This window comes from Opisthocomus hoazin, chromosome 23, assembly GCF_030867145.1.
Source record: "Opisthocomus hoazin isolate bOpiHoa1 chromosome 23, bOpiHoa1.hap1, whole genome shotgun sequence".
NCBI classification, from domain to species: domain Eukaryota; kingdom Metazoa; phylum Chordata; class Aves; order Opisthocomiformes; family Opisthocomidae; genus Opisthocomus; species Opisthocomus hoazin.
In genome coordinates, this window is record NC_134436.1 from 4,483,337 (window position 1) to 4,503,077 (window position 19,741).

Below are 19,741 nucleotides of genomic sequence, written 5' to 3' on the forward strand. Positions count from 1 at the left end.
GGTGTCTGCTATAGACCATTGAACCAGGATGAAGAGGTAGATGAAGTTTTCTACAAGAGGCTGGCAGAAGTCTCACAATCGCTAGCCCTTGTTCTCGTGGGGGACTTCACCTTACCGGACATCTGGTAAAAATACAACAAAGCAGCGAGGAAACAGTCTAGGAGGTTCCTGGAGTGTGCGGAAGACAACTTCCTGACACAGCTGGTGAGTGAGCCTACCAGGGGAGGCACCTCGCTAGACCTGCTTTTTACTAACAGAGAAGGACTGGTGGGAAAAGTGGTGGGCGGAGGCTGTCTTGGGCTTAGTGAAGATGAAATGATAGGGTTCTCAGTTGTCGGTTAAGAAGTTAAGAGGGGGGCCAGCAAAAACACCTCCATGGACTTTTGGAGGGCAGACTTTGGCCTGTTCAGGACACTGGTTGAGAAGGTCCCTTGGGAAAGAGTGCTGAAGGGCAAAGTGGTCCAGGCAGGCTGGACATTATTGAAGGAGGAAGTCTTAAAGGTACAGGAGCACGCAGTCCCCATGTGCTGGAAGACGAACCAGCAGGGAAAATGACTGGCCTGGCTGAAAAGGCAACTCTTGCTTGGTCTCAGGAAAAAAAGGAGAGTCTGCCACCTATGGAGCAGGTAACTCAAGAGGAGTGCAGTGGTCTCGTTAGGTCTTGCAGAGAAGAAAGGCAAAAGCCCAGCTGCAACTCAGGCTGGCCACTGATTAAAGGACAAAATATATTTTTACAAATACCTCAACAAAAAAAAGAGGGCCAAGGAGAGTCTACAACAGTTATTGGATGCGAGGGGGAATATTGCCAGCAAGGATGAGGAAAAGGCTGAGGTCCTCAATGCCTTCTTCACCTCAGTCTTTAATAGTCAGATTGGTTATTCCCAGGGTAGTCAGCCCCCAGTGCTTGAAGATAGGGAAGAAGAGCTGAATAAACCTCCCATAATCCAGGAGGAAGCAGTTAACTACCTGCTATGCCACCTGGACAGTTATAAGTCTATGGGGCTGGATGGGATTCAACCAAGAGTGCTCAGTCCACTGGCGGAGGAGTTGGCCAAGCCAATCTCCATCTTCTATCAGCAGTCCTGACTAACAGGGAAGGTCCCAGATGACTGGAGGATCACCAGTGCAACGCCCATCTACAAGAATGACCGAAAGGAGAATCCTGGGAACTACGGGCCTGTCAAGCTGACCTCGGTGGCAGGGAAGATTATGGAGCGATTCATCCTGAGTGTGCTCACCGGGCATGTGTAGGACAACCAGGGGATCAGGCCCAGCCAGCATGGTTCATGAAAGGCAGGTCCTGCTTCACCAACCTGATCTCCTTCTATGACCAGGTCACCTACCTAGTGGATGAGGGAAAGTCTGCAGATATCATCTACCTGGACTTTAGTAAGGCCTTGGACACTGTTCCCTACAGTATCCTCCTGGAGAAACAAGCTGCTCATGGTTTGCACGGGTGTGCTTTTTGCTGGATAAAGAACTGGCTGAATGGCCGAGCGCAGATAGTGGTAGTGAATGGAGTCAAATCCAGCTGGCAGCCAGTCACGAGTGGTGTTCCCCAGGGCTCAGTTTTCGGTCTGGTCTTGTTTAACATCTTTATCAATGATCTGGATGAGGAGATTGAGTGTTTCCTCAGTAAGTTTGAAGATGACACCAAGTTGGGCGGGAGTGTCAATCTGCTCAAGGGTAGGAAGGCTCTGCAGAGGGATCTGGACAGGCTGTATTGATGGGCCAAGGCCAACGGTATGAGTTTCAGCAAGGCCAAATTCTGGGTCCTGCACTTGGGTCACAACAACCTCATGCAACACTACAGGCTTGGGGAAGAGTGGCTGGGAAACTGCCCGGCGGAAAAGTTAGGGTGCTGGTGCACAGCCGGCTGAACGTGAGCCAGCAGTGTGCCCAGGTGGCCAAGAAGGGCAACGGCATCCTGGCTTGTATCAGGAATAGTGTGGCCAGCAGGAGCAGGGAGGTGATCACGCCCCTGTACTCAGTACTGGTGAGGCTGCACCTCAATTACTGTGTTCAGTTTTGCGTCCCTCACTACAAGAAAGACATTGAAGTGCTGGAGTGTGTCCAGAAAAGGGCAAGGAGACTGGTGAAGGGTCTGGAGAACAAGACTTAGAAGGAGCGGCTGAGGGAACTGGGGCTGTTTAGTCTGGAGAAGAGGAGGCTGAGGGTGGACCTCACTGCTCTCTACAACTACCTGAAACGAGGTGGTAGTGAGGCAGGTGTTGGTCTCTTCTACCAGGTAACTAGCGATAGGACGAGAGGTAATGGCCTCAAGTTGCATCAGGGGAGGTTTAGACGAGATATTAGGAAAAATTTCTTTACTGAAAGAGTGGTCAGACATTTTAATAGGCTGCCCAGAGAGGTGATTCTGTCACCATCCCTGGAGGTGTTCATAAACGTGTAGATGTGGCATTTCAGGATATGGTTTCGTAGGCATGGTGTTGTTGGGTGGATGATTGGACTTAGTGATCTTAGAGGTCTTTTCCAACCTATGATTCCATGATTCTATGACTTGTCTGACTGTCACATACGTGTCGTTCATATTTACAGCTGTAAAGAGAAAGACTTTCACAGACGTGTTTCCTTACAATGTTACTGGCAGGAAGCTCTTGCTTGTCACATACAGATGGTGGACATCAAATATTTTCCACAATACGTAGAAGTTATCTGCGCAGCTTTTCTTTTGATGGAGTATATTTGCACATTTGGAAAGTCAATAACAACGATGCTCTCTGTGAAGATTTTGAGGATAGTCTTTGGGGTGCTGTGTGTGAGGAGGCACAGAGGGAGACAAGGCATGTGTTCTGGTAATTCCCAGGCTTCTGTGGTGGTCTACATAAACTGAGGGTGATGGAGTCTCAGTTTTGGACATCACAGTGCTCAGATTCTAGCTGGACAAGTGGTGGGCTCATCACTTTGCTTTCCTGCTGCATGATGTTTCCCATGAAAGGTAGTTATTTAGCACAGGTGTACACTTTACATTCAGATTTGAGAGTCAACTGCCTTCCAAGTTGCCCAGTGTGCTGAAGTAGAACAATGATGTCTCTGAAGTAATACTTTGACAGCTGAGTCTTTATTGGTTTTGCATATCACTTGTGCACTTGAGAACATTTTCTGTTTCTTCAATTCAGAAGTATGGACAGAGAAATCTCTTTGCATGCTTCCCTGTTGTGATCGTAGTTCTCTGTAAGGAGAAGTGGTGTGCACATCATTTCTGATAGACATTTGATATCTTTCTGTAAAGTTAGTTTGCCTGTTGGGTGATGTTTGGTTACGGTGAGGAATTCTGTCTGTAGAAAGCAGAGGCAGGTGTTAGAATTTGCTGTGTTATAGTTGGAAATATCTGAAAGATACATGTAAAAGTTCATTTTGTTCTCATTGTTCTATGAGGCCCACAGTTGTGGTTCCCCATGTGTTCATAATTTATTATTGTCTGAATAAGTTACGTTGAGGAATTGTGGCTATGGTCTTTTGTGTGACCCCTTTAGTAGGCATGGTGGTGTTTAGTAGGCATGGTGGTGTTCGGTTGACGATTGGACTTGATGATCTCAGAGGTCTTTTCGAACCTATGATTCTACAATTCCATGAGCTGATGATTCTATGATTCTTTGATTTAGAAGCCTCCTGTGGACTTTTTACCAACTAGATACCTTTCTTGTATAGCTACTCCAGGTGTTCTCAGTAAGGAGAAGTTGTATGTGCACCTTCTCTTTAATAAGGTGTCTGTTTGCAAAGGTAACTTTCCTGTTGCATGATGTTTGGGTAGGGTGAAAAATTCTGTCTGTCCCGAGACAGGGCAGGTGAATAAATCTGCCGTAGTGTCATCTGAAATGACTGAAAGTTCAGTTTGTTCTAGTTGTACATGAGGCCCACAGTTGTAGTTCTATGCTTTTTCCTCTTTTTTAGTGTTTTATGTATTGACAAACTGTGGCTGTGGTCTTTGTTGTGAGCATCTCTGTGAGCCTCCTGTGCACTTTTTACCACCTGAATACCCTCCTTCTGTACGTACTACTGTTGACATAATCTGAAATGTTAAGCTGTGACTCCTTCACGTCTGCAGGTTTCCCATTCTTGCTGCTAAAGACAAGCTCTAAAGCTGGGCCTCTTTGTGGCTGGTAACATATAATAGTTAAAAGATCTCCTGTAATTGTTGGGCTGAGGAAGCAGTTTCCATCTGTCCCTTGAAGGTGTTCGGCTGCCAAGACAATGACTTTGATAGACTTCTGTTTGCGTAAGATGTCACTGAATGAAATGCTCTTTTGCCTGTGGCTGACATATGGCTGAAACATTGGCTATTGTCCATGGTGTGACGAAAGGCTGTGAATGCAGAGCAAGCAGGGTGAGAGGCTGGCTTGGAATGGGAATAATACGTGGCTCAGTGCGGATTTGGCTGAGGAATGGGAACAAATTTTTAGCAGGGCCTGGTGTGATAGGACAAGGGGTAATGGTTTTAATCAAAGACAATTTAAATTTATGTTAGCTATAAGGAAGTCATTTTGTACAATGTAGTTGGTGATACACTGGAAAAAGTTGCTCAGAGAGGTGGGAAATGCTCATCCCCAGAAACATTCAAGGTCAGATTGTATGGGACTCTGAGAAACCTGATGTAGTTGCAGATGCCCCTTACCATTGCACGGGGGTTGGACTAGATGACCTTTAAAGGTCATTTCCTACTCAAAGTATTCCATGACTATATGATTCTATGATATTGGTTTGATTTCATCCCTGGTGCCAAGACCTTTGCCATTCATGCTCTGATCCTGGAGTCACTGTCCTGAAAGACAATGACAGTCCTCCAATCATAAAGTAGTTGCACAATACCTGTGCATGTAGAATGATGATGCATGTGCGGAAGAACTCATAATTTCTGTGTGAAACGTGCTTTAGCTGTCCAGATTTCCCTGTAACATTGTGAGGCAGAGATTCTTCATAGCTGTAATTACACTTTCTTTCAGGCTTTTGTTTCCTGGAAGGGCATGGGTCATCTTCCCTGTTTCTGGGTACTGCTTTTACATTTGATGCTGTGCTTGGTTTTTTGCAGCAAATACTTAATTCAGCCACATAAGACAGAAGTTTGTGTGAGAAAAATGAAGCAGAAACTAAAATAGAATCTGCTGTAATCACTCTGAAGACTTAGTTTGAGAAATAGGCCCATGATAAGGTGTTTACACTTACAGCTTCACAGCTGAGGGAGGTTAGCAGGCCATTAGAAAAATTGCTGAGAGCTGTTGACCATTTCTTAAATGAAACCCCCTACAATGTAATCGAGAGGATGAATTTAGGGCCACATACTTGCAGCTTGAGTAATAAATGACTTCCAGCTGCTCTCAGAGGTGAACTTCAACAGCCACAGGGAAGACCAGGAACACTTCCTGGTAAGTTTTTCCTACTACACTTTCTCTTATAATGCTTCCTTGCCTTGCTTCTCTGATTTCTGTTTTTCTTGTCTTGGTCTGCTATGTAAGTTGATTTGTTTGTAATTATCACCATAGCTTTGCTTAGGGATGCGTCGTCTGTTCATACCTTTTGCTCATGCTGCAGTGGGAGTAAAAGGCAAAAGATTTGAGGATATCTTTATGTTCTGCTGTTGCCAGGGGTATATGTGTAAAGGACACCTTAGTAGAAGCCGCATGTCTGTGGAACAGTGAGTCTGATAAAAGAGGGGAGAAGATTCACCATAAACTATTGGTTTGATGACCCATGCTCTGTTGATGACCACTCCTTCTTTAGTTTGGGTGTTCTATCATTTGTGTGCTTTAGAATCCTACTTCTTCTGAGAATGGTGGTGAGGAGACAATGGTACCTCCCTTCTTGGTGTGATCATAGTGCATGATCATTTCCTGATGTGTTTTTGCCAATTATGAGAAAACTTTGTGGCCAAGTGCTAGATTGCTAATAAGAGCTAGAGTGGAAGCAGCCTGTGAAGGAGAAACTCAGTGCTGTAGTCCATGCCTTTGTATCTTTTGAGGAAGCAGTGAGAGTGGCATCACTGGGAACTGAGTTATCACCAGGACTCTGTGAAAGGGCACAGCACTCATCCATGGATTCATCGCTTCTTTGGGGAAACAGGTGTTTTAGGAAATTCTGCGGTACCTGTAATGTCCAAATTTGTGGTCTGTGTAGCACTTGGAATGATTCAGCAGGTCGTCATGTGCCCTGCTCTCTCCATGGTGATGGATTAAGTTTTGATGGTTTTCAGAGAGTCTTGCATTCCGTGGTTTCACCTGGCGGTTGCTGAGACATGGTGTCATGATGCAAGCAGGCGCCACGGAGGATCAAGTACCTCTTCATAGAAGCAGCACTGAAGAGGCTTTTATCCTGTCCATTTTCAGACCACTCCAGGCCTGGACTGGTCTGTGTATCATTGGAGAAAAATACACATTGCTATGTTTGTGTCATCGGCAAACTGCCTTCTCTAGCACTGCCCTTCTGACTTTTCACCTTCTGACTTTTTTGCCATCTTTTTTCTACAAGTCTCTGACTATCCTGGGAAAGGTAGCTGATGTCGCATACACCTCGGACATCACCACGGGGGACTATAGCTATCCTCTTTACAGTTTTCTAATAGCACACTGATAATGGAAGGATCCTGGGAGCATGGGTACCTTTCTGCCGACCGTCCATGTTCTTACATCTACTTACTTACCCCGTTCCCTGAAAAAAGCAATCTTGAGAAAAAGACTTGAATAGGTCTCTGTTCCTTGTTCTAGAGCAAGAAGTTGTGGTCATCTCCGGGATTTGTAAACTGGGAGCATGTACTGATACTGCTGCTGTAGAGAATAAGGCTCGCCACGTTCTCCCAGTCTCACTCATTCTGGGAAGCACATACAATGACAGGGCTATAAAGAAGAATACCCTCAAAGAAAACGGCAGGTTTGACGATTCCTTTCTACAATAGCTTCTCCTCTGAAGTACCTTGTAGCTGCTGCTTCTCAGAGCTCGCAGAAACGAAATAAAAGAGCTAGGAAAAGGCAGCCCGCAGCAACAGCAGAAGCGGTTGGAACATGTCAGACATTTGCTGTACCGTGTACCTGCTTGTACTTACCCGTGCCCACCTGCGCTCTGCTGTACGAAGTCTGGGGCTCCTCCACCGCTCGGTAACACGTTCCCCAGCCAGACTCTCCATTTCCAGTGCTGAGCGCAGCTGCTTGGTTCGCCTTTCCGCGGGTACGAGAGAACTCGCCAAACCGGAAGCCGACTCACTCTTTTCCGTAGCCGATGGCGCCGACTCCCGGCAGCTGCTGACCGTGCGGCTCGGGGCGCAGAGACCGAAGCGCCGCACGGCATCACCGGCTGCGGTGGCGTCGCGGCGCCTCCGGGTGCCGCTGTTGGCTGACGCGGAGCGGCGCTGGAGCCACAGCCGCAGCCGGAGCCGGAGCCGCGTCCTGCCCCGCAGGCTGCTCGCTCGCCCGGCGCCGGCCAGAGCGGCAGCGGCGCGGGCAGCAGAGGCGAGCGGCGGCGCAGCGCGGGGAGCAGCGGCGTCCGAGGCGGCGGCCGCCGCGCTCGTTGCGGAGAGCGGCTGGAAGGGAGGGAGGGCAGCGGCGGGAGCGAGGAGCGCGGCGAGCGCTGGCGACAATGGCGGGCAGGCAGAGGCAGAGCCGGCGGCGAGCAGGCGGGCGAGCGCTGCTGGCCGCGTTGGTGCTGGGCTTGTGCTGCCGGGCGGCGCCGGAGCGGATCCGCTACGCCATCGCCGAGGAGCTGGGCCGAGGCTCGCTGGTGGGGCCGCTGGCGCGGGACCTGGGGCTGAGCCCGGCGGAGCTGCCGGCACGCAAGCTGCGGCTCAGCACCGAGAAGCAATACTTCTCTGTGAGCGAGGAGAGCGGGAACCTGTACGTGAGCGAGAGGCTGGACCGGGAGGAGATGTGCGGCGAGTCGGCGTCCTGCTCCGTCAGCTTCGAGGCGCTGCTGCAGAACCCGCTCAACGTTTTCCACGTCGAGGTGGCCATCCAGGACGTCAACGACAACGCGCCGCGCTTCCTGCGAGACAGTTTCCAGCTGGAGATCAACGAGTTGACTTCTCCCGGCGCCCGGTTTTACCTGGGAGTGGCCGAAGACGCGGACGTGGGCAGCAATTCGCTGCAGGGCTATGAGCTGGAGGCCAACGCGTACTTCGCGGTGGAGGTGAAGGAGAGCCAGGACGGCAGCAAGTTCGCGGAGCTGGTGCTGCGCCGCGCGCTGGACCGGGAGAGCGAGCAGAGTCTGCGGCTGGTGCTGACGGCGCTGGACGGCGGCGAGCCGCCGCGGAGCGGCACCGCCCTGCTCTGCATCAACGTCACCGACGCCAACGACAACCCGCCCGTGTTCGCGCAGGACCGGTACCGAGCGATCGTGCGAGAGGACGAGGTGCCGGGCTCGACGGTGCTGAACGTGTCCGCCTCGGACGCCGACGCCGGCACCAACGCCCGCATCACCTACGGCTTCGGGAAAATGCCCGCCAAGGTGCTTCAGAAGTTCGCGGTGGACGGGGCGAGCGGGAAGATCACACTTCAGGAGACGTTGGACTTCGAGGACACGCGAGCTTTCAGCCTGGCCGTGGAGGCGAGGGACGGGGGCGGTTTGGTGGCGCACTGCAAGGTGGAGGTGGAAGTACTGGACGTGAACGACAACGCTCCCGAGGTGACTGTGACGTCGGTGTCGAGCCCGGTGCCCGAGGACGCGCCGGCCGGCACCGTGGTGGCCCTGGTGAAAGTCCGGGACCGGGACTCCGGGGAGAACGGGCAGGTGTCGTGCGAGCTGTTGGGTGAGGCGCCGCTGTCGATCGTGTCGTCGCCGGGCGGCTCGTACAAGGTGGTGACGGCGAGCGCGCTGGACCGGGAGCAGGCGGCCGAGCACCGGGTGACGGTGGTGGCCAGGGACCGGGGCAGCCCGGCGCTGTCGAGCCGCACGGCGCTGGTGCTGGAGGTGTCGGACGTGAACGACAACGCGCCGGTGTTCGAGGAGGCCGCCTACAGCGCCTACGTGGCGGAGAACAACGCGGCGGGCGCGCCGGTGGTGCGCGTGCGCGCGCGGGACGCGGACGCGGGCGCCAACGGGCGCGTGAGCTACTGGCTGGCGGGCGGCAGCGCGGGCGCGGCGCCGTACGTGTCGGTGGAGGCGCGGAGCGGCGCGGTGTACGCGCAGCGCTCGTTCGACTACGAGCAGTGCCGCGAGTTCGCGGTGGCGGTGCGGGCGCAGGACGGCGGGTCGCCGGCGCGGAGCTCGACGGCGACGGTGCGCGTCTTCGTGCTGGACCGCAACGACAACGCGCCGCGGGTGCTGTGGCCGGCGGCGGGGGCGGCGGGGCCGGGGTCGGCGGCGTTCGAGGTGATGCCGCGGTCGGCCGAGGCCGGGTACCTGGTGGCCAAGGTGGTGGCGGTGGACGCGGACGCGGGGCGCAACGCGTGGCTGTCGTACGAGCTGGTGCAGGCGGCGGAGCCGGCGCTGTTCCGCGTGGGGCTGCACAGCGGCGAGGTGCGCACGGCGCGGGCCGTGTCGGAGAGGGACGCGGCGAAGCAGCGGCTGGTGGCCGTGGTGAAGGACCACGGGCAGCCGGCGCTGTCGGCCACGGCCACGCTGCACGTGGTGCTGGCCGAGAGCTTGCAGGAGGCGCTGCCGAAGCTGAGCGAGCGGGCGGCGGGCGCCGACTCGCCGGCGGAGCTGCAGTTCTACCTGGTGCTGGCGCTGGCGCTCCTCTCCGCCCTGTTCCTGCTGAGCGTGGCGCTGGCCGTGCTGGCGCGGATGCGCCGGGCCGGACCGCCCGCCGTCCTGCGCTGCCTGGGCGCGCAGCGCTTCTCGGTGGCCGGCGCCGCCTTCCCGGCCGACTTCTGCGAGGGCACCTTGCCCTACTCCTACAACCTGTGCGTGGCGCCGGGCCGCGCCGTGGCCGACGGCGCTTGGCTGCCGCCGCCGCTGCCCAGCCTGCCCGCGGAGGAGCTGCTCGGCGGGGAGCCCTGCGCGAAGCCGAGCCCGAGCAGCAGCGGCGGCGCGGAAGAGCCGCCCGCCCACCCCGACGCACCGCAGGTTGGTAAGCCCGCGCGGTCCTTCTCTCGGCGCCTTTCCTAACCTCGGGCTGGCGGTGCTGGGCTGTTGCGCCTCCTGTGTCTGCTTTGGCGGCTAGTGCCGACCTGTGTTCCCAGGGACGGATGAATTAATCCGTTAACGTTTCTTTTTCGGCAGCAGGCAGTGCGAAACGGCACGTGCTGCCTGATCCGCTGTCACTCGTGTAGGCTCGGCGGGGAGGTTCTTGCCGTTCAGCTTGTGCTGAAGGAAATGTTCCAAGTGTCAAGTGAACCTCTTCGGTGTAATGAGCTCTGCTGATGCTGGACATCGACAAGGGAAGGAAATTGTCTGCAAATCCTGTCCTTTCCACGGCAGGTGCCTGAGCAGCCCCACCTCCTCAGGAGCTGAAAGGGCTTAGAGGATTCGTGTCCCAGTTTCAGTGGATTGACCCCACCTTCTTCTGCCTTTCAATGTCTCGTCTCAGTCAGTGGTGGTGGAGTACTTCATTTAGACCTTGTTTCGTATGAAGTGAAGTATTAAAGGCAAAGTGCCTGACAATTGAGTTAAGCACCCTGATAGCCGTGGCTGTCCAGGGGGTGTGTGTGTGGGGGTTGTGTGTGGGGTGTGTGTGTGTGGGGGGTGTCTGATTGTTACGTTTTGTGTCTCAATACAGCCTGTTTTCTTTTGCTATCTTTATACAAGTCATTCAAGAACAACGGCTACAGCAATGCGTGTTGATAAACGCATTATGCTTTTCGACTAATGGGCTAAGACTAATAGTATTCTACATGCTAAAATAAGAAAAAATATATTTACTTTACATACATCGCTATCAGCACAAGGCATCAGTCGACAAGGCAAGAAAATTGCCTGCAAACTCTGTCGTTCTTCACTGTGCAGAATGGGATCCCTGGACCTTTCTGGAACCCCGTCCTCTTTCTCCTCAGTTTCCCATGGGTGGTGTGGGTGGGAAGTGCTGTCCGTGAAGGAATGAAAGAAGGAACGGGGTAAGCCCCTTCCACTCAGAGCAGGCAGTGGGCGCTTCTTGGTTCATCGGCGGTCACAGGTACGGTTGAGTTGGGAAGTTCTAATCCGAAACTTGTCTGAAATGTTAGTAACGGTGCAGGCGGATCCTTCCTGTGTACGAAGAGATCTGCTAATTCTACAGGACGCGGTCAGTGAAACATGGTTGACGCTTGGTGTTGTTGTTTCGTTCCTGAGTGTTTTTTCCCAAAGCGATGGTCTTTGTTTGGCAGCTGAACAACCCCCGTTGCTTAATGCTGTTTGGTGTTGAACTTCCAAAGGAAACGTGCATGAGGCTCCATGAAGGGAGAAGTTAGAGATTTCTCCTCCGTGTGCCCTCTCAACTTTTTGGGGGAGGCTGCTGCAAAATGGCGGCTATTTCTAATTTCTTTTTCCATCCTGTGTGATATTTTTTACTGTTCCAGGGTTGTCTTTTTCTAGAGAAGTTAAGGCGTAGAATGGGATTGCAAAAAGAAAACCAAACCCCAAAAGCAATTCGTGTTTTGTATTTCAGAGCCCGGCTTCTTTTTCTATTCCTATAGCGTTTAACTGTGAGGGTTTGCTTTATGCGTGAGTCTCAGTTCTGTAATGGACCCGCCAACAGAGAATGCGTGTGCGTCGCTGCCTGGTGCTGAGTTACCCCAGAATGTAGTCGCAGTATCCTTCCATTTTGCTGCGCATGTTCCATGAAGAAGGGGGGCGGAGTTTGAGGAGCGGACTTTCACTGCTCGAGGGCGGCTTTTTTACTATGCTAATTAGGATAGTTCACTCACAGCTCAAGTAGTCTTCCTTTGATCAGCAGTTTTCTTTCGTTTTGCACCCATTTTGGTACCTTTTAATTGCAAATGTGGCTCTTTAAGGCTACCGTGCTAGTCCTTATCAGTTCCTTCTGGCTGCACGAGTGGGACCGGTTAATTTCGTCCAGGCATGATTCCTCCGAGTTCCCTGTGCAGCTGTTTCTCAGTTTCGGTTCCATTCTGGGTGATAATTTTTTACTGTTCCAGATCTGTCTTTTCTACAGAGATTTAGGCGTATAATGGGGATTTCGAGAAAAACAACCCAAAACAACAACAACAACAAACTCCAAACAATCCGCGCCTTATATTTCAGAGCCTGTTTTCTTCTCCTATTCCTTTTTTGCATGTTTTGTTTGCTGTGATGGACGTTTTGCGTTTTATTTCACGTCTGCGCAGAGATAGGTGGGAGGTGATGACTCCATAAAGCTAGCACACTGGCTAACTCGCGGTAAATATTTACACGTTTCGAGCAACAGTTACCAGTACTTTTCCAGTTATGCTAAATCATCCTCTTTCCCATTGGTCCTTACATGTCTCGTTTCCCTGTAAAGTCGGAGTATTACTCTTTTCTGCTGCGCATGTTCCATGGAGAAGGGGTTTTTCTTGGTAGCGGGCTTTCACTACCCGAGGGCTCTTTTTTTTATGGTGCTAATTAGGATAGTTCACTCAGAGCTCAAGTAGTCTTCCTTTGATCAGCAGTTTTGTTTCGTTTTGCACCTATCTTAGTACCTTAATTACAACTGTGGCTCTTTAAGGTTACCATGCTAGTCCTTATCAGTTGTCACAGGGGGTGGGTGGGAGAGAATGATTTTGGAGCAGTAGCGGAGCCTCCTCCTCTGCTGTGTTCCCAGGAAGGTCTCCTGGGGAGAAATCCCCGAGTCCAAGGCAGGTGCCTGAGCAGCCCCACCTCTTCAGCAGCTGAACGGGCTTAGAGGATTCGTGTCCCAGTTTCAGTGGACTGACACCGCTTTCTTCTGCCTTTCAGTATCTCGTCTCACTCAGTGGTGGTGGAGTACTTCATTTAGATTTTCTTCCATATGAAATGAAGTATTTAAAGAAAAGTTCCTGCCGCTTGGGTTAACCAGTGTGATCCTCAGGTTGTCCGTGGGGCGAAGGTGTGTGTCTGATTGTCACCTTTAGTATCTCATAGCCTGTTTTCTTTTGCTATCCTGATATAAGTCATTCCAGAACAACGGCTACAGAAATGCGTGTTGTTCATTATTCCTTTCGACTAATGGGATATGACTAATAATATTCTACACAATAAAATAAGATAGAATTAACGTACAGAGAAATAGTACTTTACATACAGAAAAACTTACTTTATATACTTCGCCATCAGCATTGTATATCTGTATTAAGGCACCATTTAATATAACTTTTCCCATGCGTTAGAAATACCACGGGCACGGGACGACTCTGCCTTTTTCCTCCTGTTCGTGATCAGCTCAGGGATCAAAGAAGAGCTCGGCTGGAGAAAAGGCAGCGCAGGACATGAGCGCCTGGCAGGAACCGAGGTCTGCGTGGCGAGTGTGGCGTGGGCGCGAGCTGTGGGTGGGCAAGGCAGGGCGGGCAGCGCTCGGCAGCGCTCGGTACCTGCAGTGCCGGGAGGAGGCTGCGGGCGCCGCTGTTGACCGAGGAGGAGCGAGAGGAAGGCCGGAGCGCTGCAGGCAGCCCCGCCCGCTGCGGCCCGGCTCGCTCGCTCGCTCGCTGGCTGGCTCGGCGGCCGGGCGCTGTGGGAGCGTCCCCGCGGTGCGGAGCCGGGCTTCAGCGAGGCGGAGGGGCCGGCAGCGGCGAGTCGGGGCCGGAGACGGAGCGACAGCGGGAGCCGGAGCCGCACCCGGAGCCGTCTCGCCGGGCGCTGGCGGGGAGCTGCTGCCGGCGGTGTTGCGGTGCCGGCGGGGCCGCGGAGGCGATGTGCGCGGCGGAGAGGCGGCGGGGCCGGCGGGAGCGAGCCCTGCTGTGGTGCGTCCTGGTGGCGGCGTGGGAGGCGGCGTGGGGGCAGCTGCGCTACTCGGTTCCCGAGGAGATGCCGAAGGGCTCGTTCGTGGGCGAAGTGGCCAAGGACCTGGGGCTGCAGCTGCCGGCGCTCCGCGATCGAGGCGTCCGCATCATAGACAGAGGTAGGACGCAGTATTTCGCTCTGCACGGGAAGACGGGACATTTGGTGACGGCGGAGAGGATAGACAGAGAGCAGCTCTGTGAGACCCTACAGCAATGCGTGCTGCGCTGTGAGGTGATAGTGGAGGCAGAAATGAAGTTAAAGGGAATCGAAGTGGAAATCACAGATATTAACGACAACGTGCCCAGCTTCCGAGAGGCAGAAATGCAATTGAGAATAAGCGAGGCGACAACGCCGGGGTCGCGGTTTCCCCTGGCCAGGGCTCACGACCCGGACGTGGGACCGAATTCGCTGCAGAGCTACGAGCTGAGCGGCGACAAGCACTTCTCGCTGGCCGTGCAGCCGGGCCCCGGCGGCGATCAGCGTCCCGAGCTGGTGCTGGTGAAGGCGCTGGACCGGGAGGAGGCGGCGTTTCACGAGTTGGTGCTGAGGGCGCGTGACGGTGGCGAGCCGTCTCGGACGGGCACGGCGCGGATCCGCGTGGCGGTGCTGGACGCGAACGACAACGCGCCCGTGTTCAGCCAGGCGGAGTACACGGTGCGTGTGCCGGAGGACGTGCCCGTGGGCTCCGTCCTCGTCACCCTCACTGCCACCGACGCCGACGAGGGCATCAACGGGCTCATAAAATACTCGATGAAGGAAGTTAAAGAGAAAGATGCGAAGATATTCCATCTGGACTCTGAGACGGGAGCGATGACGCTGTTGCAGAGCCTTGACTTCGAGGAAGGTGACTCCTATGAATTGGAGGTGCAGGCAGAAGAAGGTGGCGGTCTTTTCGACACGGCCAAAGTCACGATCACCGTCACAGACGTCAACGACAACGCGCCCGAATTGACAGTGTCGTCTGCGCTGAAGGAGATCTCGGAGGACGCCCCGTCGGGGACGGTGGTGGCCCTGCTGCACGTGCAGGACCGGGACTCGGGGGCGAACGGCGAGGTGCGGTGCTCGCTGGACGGGGGCGTCCCGTTCCGCCTGCGGAGCTCGCAGGGCAGCTACTACAGCGTGGTGACGGCGAGGGAGCTGGACCGGGAGGAGGTGTCGGAGTACAACATGACGGTGCGGGCAGCGGACGGCGGGTCGCCGGCGCTGTGGAGCAGCGCGGTGCTGGCGCTGCGGGTGCTGGACGTGAACGACAACGCGCCGGTGTTCGCGGAGGCGAGCTACAGCGCCCGGCTGCCCGAGAACAACGCGGCGGGCGCGCTGGTGCTGACGGTGCGGGCGGCGGACGCGGACTGGGGGCAGAACGCGCGCGTTCGGTACCGGCTGTGGGAGGGGCGGGTGCGGGGCGCGCCGCTCTCGTCGTACGTGTCGGTGCAGGCGGAGACGGGCGCGCTGTACGCGCTGCGCTCGTTCGACTACGAGGAGGTGCGCGAGGTGGGGCTGTGGGTGCGGGCGGAGGACGGCGGCGCGCCGGCGCTGAGCAGCAACGTGTCGGTGCGGCTCGTGATCGTGGACGAGAACGACAACGCGCCGCAGGTGCTGTACCCGCCGCCGGCGCAGGGCTCGGGCTCGGGCTGGGGCTGGGGCTGGGGCTGGGCGGGCGTGGAGCTGGCGGCGCGTTCGGCGGAGCCCGGGGCGCTGGTGGCCAAGGTGGTGGCGGTGGACGCGGACGCGGGGCAGAACGCGTGGCTGTCGTACGAGCTGGCCAAGGCGACGGAGCCGGGGCTGTTCCGCGTGGGGCTGCACAGCGGCGAGGTGCGCACGGCGCGTGTGCCGCTGGCCCGCGACGCGGCGCGGCAGAGCCTGGTGGTGGTGGTGAAGGACCACGGGCGGCCGGCGCTGTCGGCCACGGCCACGCTGACGGTGGTGCTGGCCGAGAGCGTGGCCGAGCTGCTGTCGGAGCTGGGCAGCGCGGCGGCGGCGCCGGGCGAGCCGGCCGGCGGCCTGACGCGGTGGCTGGTGCTGGCCGTGGCGGCCGTGTCCTGCCTCTTCCTCGCCTTCCTGCTGCTGCTGCTGGCGCTGTGCCTGCGGCGCTGGCGCCGCTCGCAGCTGCCGGCGGCGGGCAGCGGAGCCTTGCGCGGCGTCCCGGCCTCGCAGTTCATGGGCATCGACGGCGTCCGCGCTTTCCTGCACTCCTACTCGCACGAGGTGTCGCTCACCGCCGACTCGCGCAAGAGCCAGCTCCGCTTGTCGGGCGGCAGCTGCTGCGACACCCTCCCGGCCCGGCCGCTGCCCGACGAGCCCGCGCCGCTGCTCGGGGAGGACCCTGCCGGCGCCCGCCGCGCGGACCCCGCCGCTGCCCCGGTGAGTTCCTCGGAACACGCTTTCTCCGCGGCGCTCCCCTCTGCCGCTTCCCTGCCCTTTCCTCCCGCTCCGTGTTCCGTATTAGCGGCATCAGGTGTCTTCCCGACAGCAGATTTGTTCGAGTAGGATGAGAAACTGAACGTTAACGGTGCCGTGTATAACGGAGCTGCTCGTCGATTTGAATTTTCTCAGTCTTTCTCCATGATAACGTGGTGAGCAACGAGATGTCTTTGTATCCGTCTGTGCTTTGATCTTTATGCACCAGGTGAAGGAAGGTGCTGGGCAACAACTGTCCCGTGACGATGTCGATCTTAAAAGTTTGAGAAAGTCTGTAGGTGACTGTATGTAAGTGGCTACTGTAGGGAACGGGAGAGGTGTTTTCCTGATGCTGTGTCTTTTAAGGTTGACTTACTTAAAACGGAGCTGGATGTTCCTTGACTCGAAAATACACGCTACGGCAAGAACCATACGGGGGCAGAGGGAAGAAATTCAAGGTGCAGGGGCATATGTAAGGAGGGGGAGATTGACTGATGTTCCCTGACTCAGTCCCTCCTGGAGGACAGCTCCTCTTTTACTTTTAGAACGTTGGTGTTTCTCCTCTGAAGTGTAGTGAGCAGAGAAATGCATCTTCCTTCTTTGCACGGAGATTTAAAGATAACCTATGTGAAGTCCGTGGTGCGATGGTGCTGCATGTTGATGTGAAATGGTCTGGGCAACTGGCCCTGTGAAGACTTGTGCCTTTTACATTTGTACTTGTAATGCAGCCCAACTGCTTGTTTCATATTATTACGCGCTCAGACATGTAGCAGCACTTGAGCTTATGTTGTTTATTATTTATTATTGTTGAAAGCAGTGTGTGAGAAACAGAGTGATACCTATTTTTAATAGTGGTATTCATTAGAAAATAGATTTTCTTTTTCTCTGCTCCTTACCAGCCAGGGAGCAGTTTTACTTATAGAACGAGACTTGTACAAATCCAAAATTAATTTTATCTTAAACGGCATGTTAGTTCAGATGTTTTTCTCAAGTCTGTCTTTGGTTCACTTAATTAACACTATTTCCTTGTGACAGAACTTTTATATTTAACAGTCGTTATTTAGGATGAATATAAGCCATTATTGGAAACGAATGTAGCGCTACCTGTACCTGCTTTGGCAGGTGAATGTTCCTCATACAGCGTGTTCCTCAGCCAGTTGTTACAGCAGTGACAATTTTGTGTAGCAGAAAACAGTGTGTGTTTTCCACCTGGAGGCACTTCTTTCTTAACCAGGAGACTATTCCCAGGCGTTCCTGCAAACTTCCTTGCTGCTTGCAGGAATTTCCTTGGTTGTGTGAAAAGTGAGCTCCAGGCTCTGGACTGAAGAAGAAGGTGGAAGAAGAGTGAAATTACTTGTTCATAAGTGTTGAATTCTAAAACACATATGTGTACACGAGCACTGTTTGGTCACCTCGGTGGTGATCCACTGCTGTGCTCTTCCCAAGACAGAGTGGAGTTGAAGATCTGGATGTTCCCAGACTGAATGCTGAGCTTATAGACTCTATAAGCCTCTTCTTCGGCCTTCAAACTATGGGCAAAATGCTAGAAAGTAGAGAAAATTTTCGCAGTTTCTGCTGGGGTGTGTTACAGATGGCATGGCACTTGAAGATAATTCAAGATATGCTTGTTGTGAAGGGTTATGCACTTGTGCTTTTTATGTTGCCTTACAGTTTGTTTTGTATTGTTATCCCTCTCGTAGCAGAGCTTGAGCTTTCAAAGCTAAGACTTTAACATCCACGTAAATGGTGCGTAAGGAACAAGGTAGCATGCGTTCTTAATAGCATTACTGGTTAGAAAGGTTGTTTTGTCCTTCTGTGCTCCTTAGCAGCTGGTGAACACATCCAGAGTCTTACTGCACCTGGAATGATTTTGTGAGAAGGACCTTGCTCACCACAAGAAGCCTGTTCACACAGCAACTCTGTGGCCTCTTCTCTCAAAGGAGGGTTCATCTCCGATGGATCATTACTGTCCCATGGGCACTTCACATCTGCTTTACTGTTTGTCATTGTGTCTTGTACAGAGAGGTGTATGTAGAGGTAGCGGTGTAGCGAATGTATGTCCTAATGCCGATATGCTTTTCATTTCTTGCTCAGCAATGTTACTCATAGGATTGGTCTATTAGACATACACAGGTATTTTCACTGTGAATGGCTTATTAGATGAAAGTTTTTCTAAAACTCTATCATTCGCTGCTTTACTCATCCCTCTAGTCTTACAACACAGAGTTTTCATTTAACATTCAATATCTGAAATGCGTGTATGAAGTACCTTAGTAGTGCAATCACAATCAGTGGGGAAGGGTGAGATTCTGTGTAAATACCTGCTCAGTGTGGGCAGGCGGCCCTCTTGTAGGTGTCTCTCCATGTGAAGTACAGTGTGGCTACTTCTTTGCGAGAATAGTCTTCTTGGCAAGGAAGAGTCCATTCTCACAGCAACGTGTTGGCCAAGTGATCATTTGCTAGTAACTGCTAGAGTGGAAGCAGCTTGTGAAGGAGAAACTGAGTCCTGTAGTGTGTATCTTTTGAGGGAGCAGCGGGAGTGGTATCACCGGGAACTGAGGACTCCACCAGGACTCTGTGAAAGGGCACAGCACTCATCCACGGATTCATTTCTTTGGAGGAATAGGAGTTTTAGGAAACTCTGCTGTAGCTGTAGTTTCCAAATTTGTGGTCTGTGTAGCACTTGGAATGATTCAGCTGCCCATCATGTGCCGTGATCTTTCTATGGTGATAAACCAAAATTTGATGGTTTTCAGAGAGTCTTGCATTCCGTGGTTTCACCTGGCGGTTGCTGAGACATGGTGTCATGATGCAAGCAGGCGTCACGGACGATCAAGTACCTTGTCATAGGCGCTGCACTCAGAAGGTTTTATCCTGTACATTTTCAGACCACTCCAGGCCTGGAGTATTCCGTGTATCGTCAGAGGAAAATCCACATTGCTATGTCTGTGTCATCGGCAAACTGCCTTCTCTGGCACTGCCCTTCTGACTTTTCACCTCCTGACTTTTTTGCCATCTTTTTTCTACAAGTCTCTGACTATCCTGGGAAAGGTAGCTGATGTCGCATACACCTCGGACATCACCACGGGGGACTATAGCTATCCTCTTTACAGTTTTCTAATAGCACACTGATAATGGAAGGATCCTGGGAGCATGGGTACCTTTTTGCTGCCCGTCCATGTTCTTACATCTACTTACTTACCCCGTTCCCTGAAAAATGCAGTCTTGAGAAAAAGACTTGAATAGGTCTCTGTTCCTAGTTCTAGAGCAAGAAGTTGTGGTCATCTCCGGGATTTGTAAACTGGGAGCATGTACTGATACTGCTGCTGTAGAGAATAAGGCTCGTCACGTTCTCCCAGTCTCACTCATTCTGGGAAGCACACAAAATGAAAGGGCTATAAAGAAGAATACCCTCAAAGAAAACGGCAGGTTTGGCGATTCCTTTCTACAATAGCTTCTCCTCTGAAGTACCTTGTAGCTGCTGCTTCTCAGAGCTCGCAGAAACGAAATAAAAGAGCTAGGAAAAGACAAC

The 19,741-nt window shown here is 53.4% G+C and overlaps 1 protein-coding gene across 9 annotated transcripts in view; it reads left to right on the plus strand.

Annotated features, from left to right (window-relative positions):
* The window catches only part of LOC104338342 (protocadherin gamma-C5-like), a 168,859-nt gene that overhangs the window by 103,308 nt on the left and 45,810 nt on the right, over positions 1-19,741 (plus strand). The window contains exon 1 of one of the 9 annotated variants that reach the window (XM_075441930.1): positions 7,536-10,008. The exons of 6 other annotated variants lie outside the window; for them this stretch is intronic. In XM_075441930.1, coding sequence (XP_075298045.1) covers positions 7,585-10,008 — 2,424 coding nt within the window. In that variant the 5' untranslated portion in view covers positions 7,536-7,584. Of the gene's footprint in view, positions 1-7,535; positions 10,009-13,548; positions 15,142-15,486; positions 16,174-19,741 lie in introns of those variants that run through there. 2 more of the 9 variants (XM_075441934.1, XM_075441935.1) reach the window with 2 other exon arrangements.